Source organism: Gossypium hirsutum, chromosome D12 (genome assembly GCF_007990345.1).
Source record: "Gossypium hirsutum isolate 1008001.06 chromosome D12, Gossypium_hirsutum_v2.1, whole genome shotgun sequence".
NCBI classification, from domain to species: Eukaryota; Viridiplantae; Streptophyta; class Magnoliopsida; order Malvales; family Malvaceae; genus Gossypium; species Gossypium hirsutum.
This window is the reverse complement of record NC_053448.1, coordinates 51265226-51276623: the sequence shown is the minus strand read 5'-3', so window position 1 is coordinate 51276623 and position 11398 is coordinate 51265226. Positions and strand designations below refer to the sequence as shown.

At 33.0% G+C, this 11398-nt stretch overlaps 1 protein-coding gene across 1 annotated transcript; it reads right to left on the bottom strand.

The window, feature by feature from the left end:
- Positions 1–557: 557 nt before the first annotated feature.
- LOC107946431 (aluminum-activated malate transporter 9) lies at positions 558–3146 on the bottom strand. The gene is made up of 6 exons (XM_016880757.2): positions 2614–3146; positions 2381–2518; positions 1983–2252; positions 1765–1901; positions 1517–1660; positions 558–1348 (listed from the first exon to the last, which is right to left on the bottom strand). The coding sequence occupies exons 1-6, from the start codon at positions 2948–2950 to the stop codon at positions 728–730; spliced, it is 1647 nt and encodes a 548-aa protein (XP_016736246.2). The 5' UTR covers positions 2951–3146; the 3' UTR covers positions 558–727.
- Between the last annotated feature and the right edge of the window lie 8252 nt (positions 3147–11398).

Below are 11398 nucleotides of genomic sequence, written 5' to 3'. Positions count from 1 at the left end.
GCATGAAGGACAAAGCCTACGAGTTTATGGCCATAACAAACAAAGGTCGTGTTTTACACATATTCACGAATGGGTCGGGCTCAAACTTGTATATAAAATTTATAAAAAAATATTTAAATAAAAAATATAATATCTCAACTTTATAAAACAAAAAATTTTAAAATATTATAAAAATTTTAAAATATAAAAATATATTAAAAATTATTAAATTTAAACATTCAATTTTTTTAATAATATACCACTTACATAAAATAAGAAATTTATAAAAACATAAAATAATTCATAATATATATAAATTCAAAATATTTTAAGTATTAAAATGGAAAAACGAGCGCAATTCAAAAGATATGTGCATTTATGTAGGGGTGAGTATTCAATCGAGTCAAAAAATTTCGAGTTAGTCAAGTTGACGAATCCTATTTTAGCAATCGAACTCAATTTGAAATTTTTTTGAATCGAATAATAAAAAATTTTGAGTCAAGTTAAATCGAGTTAACAAATCCTTTTATTTATCTTAATTTTACAAATAATTTATCTTAATTATTGTAATGCATATATAATAAATAAGTTTTTTTTTTCTCGTATTATTAGACTATTAACCAAACAAGGTATTATCGTTTCATACCCTCGTAAGAATCAAGAATTCTAAAAAAAAATATAATGCTTCTTCTTCCTTCATACACTTGCATCTTTTCCAGCTAAAAGAAAAAAAAAACATAATTACTACCTAAACAACCCAAGTAGGGACTCCTTTACAAGGTTCAGGGGGCATGTTGATGATGGGAGGATCTTTGAAGTTGGCTTTTAGACTGAGTTCTTCAAAAGAGCTGACCACATTGCCTAATCTGGCCACAAATTCAATCAAAAGTGAAGTAAATGTGGCCAAGGACAAAGCACTAGCACTTTCGTATGTTTTGAATTCGTCCCCCTTAACCATTGATCCCCCATTAGCTGAAACATTTGAGGGCCATGTTCTTAACGTGTTTTTGGCGTCATAACACAAAGCTGTCCCAACAGAGACTGACCTCACCTCCAGCACTGCTTCACTCAATGATTTAGATCCCAGTTTCATGTTTTCATCTTCAGCCGCATTGATCAGGTCTTCTAAATCTAATTCCATGGGCCTTCCCCCAATTTCCCAGCCCTCAGAATTCACTAAAACGTACGACTTATGGTCTATCTTTTGCTGCAGCTGCTCAGCTGCCTCGTGTACATTTTTAAGTATGTCACCTGGACTCAGTTTTTCCATCTTCTCTAATTTGCTTCCGAGCTCACGTAACACTTTCGCGCCTTCCGACCCCACCTTCTGAAGCTCATTGGAAAAGACATGCCTTCGGTCCGCAGGGGCCTATATTTATAACATTTCCGCATCAAGCCAAATGAATCAGTACTTCAATAATACAAATTCCCTTTTCATCTATGGCCTGCCGACCTTACACTTTCCAATTCAATGACGCGCTTCTTAATTAGATACGTTTTTATAACAAGGATGCACTAGATGAAGCAGAGCACTAACCTGTATTTCCGAAAGGATGCAACCATGCAGTGCCATAACAGTGAAAGCACAGTGCTTCACTGCACCGCTTACTTTGACAAAGTTTTCCCAAGGATAATTATGCCTATAAGGTCCATGAGGAGGTTCCCAAGTCGCAAAACCAAGCTGCAAAAGGACAGATTTGATTAACACCATTTCAACCCCTGGAATCTGTTGTTCAAACAAGTGAGAACTGTTGCATAATTTATAGCTCATGCAATTGCAGATACCAATGTATCTTCTTCGCTTGTAGACTGCACCACTGATCGATAACAATTATAAAGCGGATCATCCGCAGCTTGATATGTAAGAATTTTCGACGGAATTCTCTCGTATTCCACACATTTCAAGTACCCGTTGACGCAACCTGAATAACAAGAACAAAATTAGTGAAGAAAGGAATGTAAAGAGTAGTTAGACTGTTTTGTTACGTGAATGAAAAGGCAACCTTCCAAAGAAGTGGCAAGGTCCTTAAAATTTTTCACCACCAATTTATGCAGAGATTCACCAGCCCAAATTGGGAAAATACATATATTTACGACCAAAGTAACACCAGCTCCAGCAGCTATAAGCACCAACCGAGTTAAAACTGCCTGACTATATTCCCTGGTCCGGTTACCAGCTACCATAAGGATACAATATGTCAATACGAATACTCGAAATCCATATTCGTAAGGCTTCATTGTCGGGTACAGCTTCAGATAGGATGCGCAGAATCCTATCCACGGCAAAGAAATCTGTTAAAGACTTAAAAACTGTCCGTTGCCTTCAACCTAAATCGACAGGGAAGCCGGATATGGATATAATTCGGGAATTTCTAGAAGAAAAAATAAGAAAAACACTGACCTGTTAAGAAAATGCTTATTACAATGACAACTTCCTCGAACTTGCCGGCCACCACAGATAACTCAGCAAAGCAAAATGCAAGTATCCCAGCACAAAGTGTTCCCAATCCACGATTAAATCCTTTGATGAAGGTTGCTCCTGCTCAGAGTCGAACCAGACAGTCTAACCAATAATGAAACTTTGATGAAATTCACCAAAAAGAGAAAAAAAATGATTATGAGTAGAAGAAGTACCAATGCTGAATTCAAACATCACTATGACCGTGAGGATTGCCCAGATTGAATATTGAGCAAAATCCTGATATGATCCTTTCCAGAATATGAGCAAAGACGTAAGTGACAATGCCAGCCCCATTTTCACCGCAAATATAACTTTCCTGGGATCAGAACGTCCCATTTCCAATGCTTTCCTAGCAAAATCGTTGAATTCAACCCAAGAATTCTTAATTTTTTCTCTCATAACTTTCAGACCCCTCCGTCGACTTCCTCCATCTTCATTTCCCCAGAAGCTGACCAAAAGAGGCAGCTTTCCCCTACTGTTATCTGCCCAATTACACTTGATGGACCCCATTTTTGCCACCCTTTTCACTGCAGAGAGAGGAAATTTGATAACAGATCTGTTGAACCTGAGTAAGTCTATGTCAGCGATTGAAGAGAAGAATAGCTTTGAAACAGATATGAGTGAGATGAAGACAGTAAAGACGAAAGCTTTTTGGCTTCTTTCAATGATATCCTTTTACCAATTCAACCGATAAAGAAATAGAGAAATTACATTCGCAATATATTCCGTAATTAATTTAAAAGGTGCACAGGACTTAATCAAATGGTTATATTTTCTTGTTTTTAACTACTACATTTGGTTTAAAAAAAATCTCACAGTAATAACAGGCATAATATTTTTTTTATTTTTCAATTTTCACGAGATATCAATATTTTTTTTCAATTTTTTTGATTTTGTTTAGAAAAGTAATCTTATTTTTTTATTAATTTAGATTTTCAATAAAATTTCAAAATAAAAAAGTAAAAAGTAAAAAAATAGATAATAATTTTTAAAATATTGTTAATTAGATTATTCCTACTCCTATTCTTGTAACAGAAATCCTTGTTAAACCCCGAGGGGAGGGGTACATTGCGGGTGAAATATCCTTGAGAACCGTTTTCAATACATCAATACACTTTTTCTCTCTACTATTGTATATGTCAACTTGGTGGAAAACAACTAATGTGTTGTAGATTGATATGATAAATTAGGTCATTTTTACACTTAAAAGAGCATGTTTCGGGTTGCATTTAGAGTAATTTTGTGTGTTCTTGCATAAGTAGTAAGAGTTATATTAGATGTAATTTTTTTAGTATTTTTACATATATTTTGAGTATTGGCATTATGTCCCTTTAAATGTGAACTTACTTGTGTGAAAATGACATTCTAGGTCCCTATGGATGATGACACGATTAAGCACTCAAATGGTGTGGAGAACTTTGCAAGCACAGTCATTGTCACAACGATGAATTGCCACGGTTGTAACACCCCTAACCCATATCCGTTGCCGGAACAGGGTTACGGAGCATTACTGGAATATACAGATCAAATACAGACATTTCATATTATTTAACATTCATATCAGAAACTAATCAAAATCAATCATATTGTCCCTTATATGAGCCCTTAAGGCCCAAAATACATGTAATAGCCCGATTTTTGGGTCTAGTCGGAACAGTAGTTTCGGGACCACAAATCCGATGAGAAAAAATTTATTTTAAAATTATGGCATGGGTTGCATTATGATAGGAAGGTTGCATGAAAATATTGATATGAAAATTTTATTGATTTAGTGATTAATTAAGGAAAGGACCTATTTGTATAAAATGTAGAAATTGAATTCTAGAAGCTAGAAGGGTTAAATAGTTATGAAATTCAAAACTAGAGGTCCTTATATGGTAAATAGACTATCAATCAAAAGATGGTAGATTTTTATGGATGAATCATCCATGGAATTTGAGAAAAAGAAAAGGACTAAATTGGAATTTGGGGAAATTAAAATATGATAATTAATTACATGGACATATCATCTTTTTCTATCATCTTCTTCCCCAAAATTTACATGGAAACCCTAGGAGAGAGAGAATAGACTTTCTTGGCATAAATTGGTAAGTAATCATGTCTCGTTTTTAATAATTTTTATATTTTTGAGATCGAGATAACATGTTTTCTTTATTTTGAGGATTTATTTGAAAAGTTATCAAGGTATGGAAATTGTGTCATGGATGAACATGCTAAAAATTGAAAATTTATGGTAGAAAATGAAATTAGTAAATAAACAACTTTTACAAAGTGATTTTGGGTGAAATTGAGATTTAGGGACTAAATGGTAAACTTGTGAAATTCAAAGGAAAATTTCTGATTTTTGTGAAATCTATGAACTGTTATAAATACATATGAATTTCGTTTAGGCTTGAAATGGGGATTGAATTCCATGAATTTCATTTTTCGATCCTAGGGACAAAATAGGAATTAATGAAAAGTTTAGGGGCAAAAATGTAATTTTTCTAAATAGTGATTTTTGAACTAAATTGAATAATGTGAGTGTTAAATAAGTTAAATGTATTGTTATAAATCAAGAAAGACGAGAAATTGACATTGATCGATAAAAAGAAAAGTGAGAAAAATTGAAATTATGAAAGAGTACATTTAGCAACAAAACAGTTTAGACAGCAACAGCTGTGTGACTTTGAAAATTCACCAAAAATTGTGTAAATTTAATTAGAGGCTTAATAATATATGAAATTTAAGCTGAATGAGTCTATTTTCACATAAAAGAAACAGAGCAAGCAAAAGAGTTATATATTTTGAGATATTTGAAGTTTAGTTAGACAGAGTCAGAATGAGTTCGGGATCCCCTGTTTTGAATTTGGAAAATTGTAAAAAATTTTAAAAAAATAATTATGGGATAAAGTTTATATTTTTAGAATCCTCAGTGAATCTATTTTCAAGGGAAACAAACAAAAACAATATCCAAAATCTGTATAATGAGATAATTAATTTTTAGTGAAGAGAGGTCAGAACTATCGAGCAGTGAAATAGGGGAATCTTTAAAGAATAAGATATACTATTTTGATAAACAAAAAATTCTGATAAATTTATGGTAAGAAGATATGTGAATCTAGTTTTATTTAAAATTAACGGATCTTAATTTGGAGCTCTGTATCTCAATATATAAATAAATTAGTGACTTTGACTTAGATAGGCAGCTTGAATTTACATACAGGAAAATAGTGATAGTATGAAAAATGTTTTTTAAATGTGTTATACACATTAAGGATGTGGAATGGAGAGGAGGAGGAGGAAAATTGGGAAAATATATGAATGATTTGTGTATAATTGGTCATATGCTTGATTATAATTGATAAACGATAAAATAGAAATAATGCTTATAATTGTGCATTATTGGTCATGGTTTAAGCTCATGTGTGAAAATAAAGTTTCATAGTATGTATGTATTGTCTATTCGTTATATGATTTGACATGAAGTAATGTCATGAATGGTTTATGAATTAACACATATTGATAAGCGTGATACATGAATAAATGTTATGCTCATCCATGCTTATAATGCTTATGCTATATGTGTATTTGGCCAACATATTTGGTGTACATGCTTAGGCTTTGGCTAAGTAGTGGTTGGATTATGCCACGTTAAATTTATAAGTTATGCATTAAAATGGTTAGTGCCTAATTGGAAATATGCTTGTGATCATAAAAAAAAGGTGGTAAGGTTTAAATTATGTAATCTCTAGTGAAATGGTTTATCATGTGGTTAGTTCCAAAAAGAGTTATGTTTAAATACACTAGCTTGCGACTAGGAAACGAGTGTAGAAAGGTAATAAAATATTAAGTTTATATGGTTGAAATTTAATGATTACATGTTAATTTCATGAATTATATATTGTATGATGAGATATATTTGTTGATGAATTGAGAATAAAATAACAATGCGAAAACCGAATAAATGATCAAATTGAGCGGAATGTCAGATTTGAGTACTTCTGATAAGTGACAAGTGATAAGTGGTAGCTTTAGCTACACTTATCTGATCAGTGATAAGTGACAAGTGATAAGTGGTAGCTTTAGTTGCACTTATCTGATCAGTGATAAGTGACAAGTGATAAGTGGTAGCTTAGCAACACTTATCTGATCGGTGACAAGTGACAAGTGATAAGTGGTAGCTTTAGCTACACTTATCTGATCAGTGACAAGTGACAAGTGATAAATGTGATCCGTATAAGACCATGGCAGGGCTATGGCTTCGGAAAGTGCTAAGTGATCATACGCAATACCATAGTTATACTATGGCAAAGTGGAAGTGAAGTACTCAATTTTCCGTAACCGTTCCCTACTTTGATTAAGGATGGTAAGTGACAAATGGTCCCAAAAGAATTATAGTAAATGGATAAGTGGTAGTGAATTTATACTAGGATGATGAGTTGAATTGATGTTGCTATTTAAGCTAAATTGATATTTTCATTGCAAAATTGAGAATTTCATAAATGTGTAAATGAATGGTACAATCGATAAAGGTTGAGTTAAATGGTAAATGCGTATTAAAATTGAACTTAATGATTTGAATTGTGAACATGAGAAATTTGTGAATTGAATGAAATGGAAATGAAGTATTGAATTATTAAGACTTGTAAACTGCATGAATATGTATCGGGTCTTGTAGTTCCTATTTATTATGAATATAATATTTTGAAGATATATTATGAAGAATTTTAAAAGCATGTTAATAATTTGAAAGTTTTAATTTAGATGAAGTTTTATAACTCGGTTAAATACGTTTACAAGTGTATGTGTTCTAGTAATGCCTCGTACCCTATTCCGGTGTTGAATACGGGTAAGGGATGTTACAATACACATTAGAAACAAGTCGGGACTAAACCGGGTACCTAGAGATTTTTTGGAAAATATCAAATTTTTTCCAATGCGCAGGGGTCACACGCCCGTGCGGCCAGGCCGTGTGTCTCACACGGTCAAGAGACACACCCGTGTCTCAGGCCGTGTGAACATTCGAAATAGGGGCACACAGCCGTGTCCCAGCTCGTGTCCAAATTAGGGTGCTCTCTGACTTGGTCACACGGTCAAGCCACATGCCCGTGTGCTAGGCCGTGTGAGCATACTCAAGCCACATGCCCGTGTGCTAGGCCGTGTGAAAATGTCTGAGCATTTTGTTTTGCAATTTTAAAAATGTAGGGGACACACAGCCAAACCACACGCCCATGTGCTAAGCCGTGTGTCACACACAGCTGAGACAAGCACCCGTGTCTCTGCCCGTGTGGACGAAAATATAGGCTATTTTCAAGCCACATTTCTCACCCAATTTGTCTTCCACCTACATTAACACTTTAACACATTCACAAGCCAAAACAAAGACTTATGCATGATATATCATTACATATATTCGAGTATCCAAAATTACCTTTTTGACCAATATCACATGTATGCTTATTTATATCATACATACTAGCTCAACCCAATCAAACACAACAAACATGATAAAACCACACACATATATATACATATCAAATATGTCCAACTCAAGCCATTCCGATGGCTATTTACAATAAAATACTTTTAAGCCAACATTGGCCAAATTACCCTATACATGCCATTATAACCAAAAATTAGTTTACTACTTATATCGAAATGAGTTGAGGGATAGTGTGAGATATCTTCGCCAAGCTTCCAACCCACCGAACTTCTGAATTTCTATAAAACAGGGTTAATAAAATAAAGTAAGCTTTAAAGCCTAGTAAGTTCGTATAACATGAAATTTAACTTACCATTTAATCACATTAAAGGTAAGCATTTTAGGCATATTCAAATTAAATTGGTCAAAAGCCCTAACACATATCCTCATCAACCATGTTAGTCATGTATATCATATGAAAATCAAGAATCATGTATGAGCTCAATAATAATCAAATTTCCAAATACATATACTTTCCACCTCATGTATTCATATAACATATACAAATCATATCCATGTATTTCAAGTATATACCTGTAACAATTCGTCTCAAATTCATATTGTCCCATATCATAACTTTTCCCGTTGAATCATTCATTATTCGATGAATACAAGGGTAGTACACACTAAGTGTACAAAACTGTAATCCGTCAATTCATATTTAGGAATGCTCATAAGAGCATATAAACGGGTAGCTCTTTCGAGCCATATCACAGGAAGCTCATGTGAGCCATGTAATAGGAAGCTCATGCGAGCCAATATCGGGAAGCTCCAGAGAGCCGTTAATCGGGAAGCTCATGAAATAGCCTTTAATCGGGAAGTTTCAGAGGGCCAAATATCGAAAAGCTCATACGATCCATAAACGGGAAGTTCAAGAGAACCATTATTTGGGAAGCTCATGAGAGCCATATAACGAAATGCTCGTGAGAGCTAATTAACAGGACGCTCTTGCGAGCTATGGTGTGTCCGCAACACATGCAAGACCACAACCAATCCGGGAACCCTATATTCCATCAAATTTTATTTGTTCAAACGGAACTTAATACTTGTCGGACATTGTCAGATATGTGATTGATTTTCCATACATGGCAATTGAACAAATTCACATACCCAACATTCAATTCAAACATATAAATATACAATTTAGTTACACGAACTTACCTCGACAATTGTACGTTGATTTGTAATCTACTAATCCGTTACTTTCTCTTTTCCTCGATTTAACTCCGTATTTGATCTATCCGGATCTATACAAATGAATTTAACATCAATTTAATACAATTCATATTAAATTTAGTCCAATACACATCTTTGGAAAATTTACTATTTTGCCCCTATACTTTTGATTAATTAAGTTTTCGTCCCTAGGCTCGAAAAATGAAAGTCATGAAATTTAATCCTTATTCCAAGCCTAGCTGATTTTTACATATAACATTAACAGCCCATGTATTTCATAAAATTCAAAATTTTTCCATGAATTTTACATCTTTTCAATTTAGTTCCTAAATCGTGATTTCATCAAAATTCCCTTTACAAATTTGTTTATCTATCAATAACCTTTCATTTTCTACCATAAAACCTCATAATTCATACATACTCATCCATGGCAAAACCCTAACACTTTAATAACTTTGCAAATTAATCCCCGAGATAACTAGATTAAGCTATTACGATCTCAGAAACATAGAAATCATTAAAAACGGGACAAAGATACTTACCCAATTAAGCCAAATAAGCTCACTTGAACTTAGGTTTTCATGGCTAGGTTTTCCATCTTTTTAATTTAGGAAAGATGATAATATGATGATATTTTGTTTTATTTTATTATTTATCATCTTTAATTTTTTCATCATTCCAATGTCATCCTTTTCTTTATTAAATTTTCCAATGATGAATCATCATACTTATCTACTAACTCCTCTTAATGTCCTATTTTCCATATAAGGACCTCCAATTTTGAATTCCATAGCTATTTGATCCATTTAGCTACTAAAATTTAACTTTTGCACTTTATGCAATTTGGTCCTTTACATCAAATTAAACATGTAATGAGTTAAAATTTCTTTACGATAATTTCATACGACATTTCTATAATAATGCAAACTATGAAATAATATTAAAATAATTTTCCTTTTGAACTCAGATTTGTGGTCTCGAAACTATTGTTCTGATTTTATTGAAAACGAGATGTTACAACGGTCGCAATGACACCTCCATTGTTTGGAATGAATCCTTAAATATAGAGACACCATTTACGTGACCACAAGCCATTTGCAATGATGAATTTCCACAGTCGCAACAATGCAATACTTAACTACTCAGATCTAAAACGATTTTAAGGGATATTTTGGTGTCATTTTAGGTCTTTAGCCTTTGTAAAATGGATTTTTAGTAGGCGTATACTAGCATTTTAGTTTATTACTATATAAACATGTTCCTAGCATATTTCTACAAACTGTTTTCATAGTCTAGCTCATTTTTTACAAATTTTTCTTAGCAAGTTCAGGTTATCTTTAGTTTGCTTTTAGCATAGGCATTATTTTGTTGTAGGTCTTTCTTCACTCTTGTTAGAAACTTTATAAATGGAGAATTTTCAAGCTCTTACACTCCATTTGATCTACCTTTATGAATGAGCATTTCTCAAACCTTGTTTTTACCTTTTATTTCCCAAGTGCTGATGAAATATTTATTTGGTTCTTGAGCTTTATTATATGCTAAAATTCATGTTGATTATTTAGCTAGGTGACATCTATACTTGGTTAATTGTTTGTTCAATTATATCAAATTGCTTAATACATTAGAATTGACGATTCTAGTGGAAGATCTAGATAAATAAGACTGAGAAGAGAGTTTCATGGGTAAGAATTTGGTATGATTGTGCCAAGTAGTGAGACCGAGAAGAGAGTTTCATGGGTAAGAATTTGGTATGATTGTGCCAAGTAGTGAGATCGAGAGGAGATCTACATACCTTGGTGAGATTGAGAGGAGATCTTAGGTGATAATTGCTAGTTTAAGGTGAGACTAAGAAGAGATTCCTTGTTAGGAATGACAAACAAGATAATCGATATATGTTTATTAGCTTAGTTAGTGATTAACGAATCAATTGACCATCCTTTCAACCATTTGCATTGTCTATAGCAAGAATGAAGAAGGTTAAATTAGTGTCTTTATTTGTTAATTCAAAATTAATTTTAATACAATTTCTATTTTTTTGCACTATTAATTCTTGAATTAATTAGATTAATAGTTACTTTATTAGTAATTAACTTGCTGATTACATTCTCCCTTCAGTCATTTGGGTTCGATCTTCAAAATACTTCGTGCTCCGTTGTACACAAATATTTGGGTTAATGGTTCTAACTGCATTTAAATTTATATGAAACAAAATTCATTAGTAGTTATGTGTCCACCCTTGACGGTGGTGCAGTTACTTCGAAAACAACCAAACAAAATCTTATAATTAATGTAAAACCCCTATCCCATATCCGTCGTCG

Coding starts and splice junctions, on each gene's coding strand:
- LOC107946431 (XM_016880757.2), bottom strand. CDS start 2,950: ATGGGGTCCATCAAGTGTAATTGGGCAGATAACAGTAGGGGAAAGCTG. Junction 2,253..2,380: donor AATAAGCATTTTCTTAACAG/GTCAGTGTTTTT, acceptor TGCCGTGGATAG/GATTCTGCGCATCCTATCTG. Junction 1,902..1,982: donor CCTTGCCACTTCTTTGGAAG/GTTGCCTTTTCA, acceptor CTTGTTATTCAG/GTTGCGTCAACGGGTACTTG.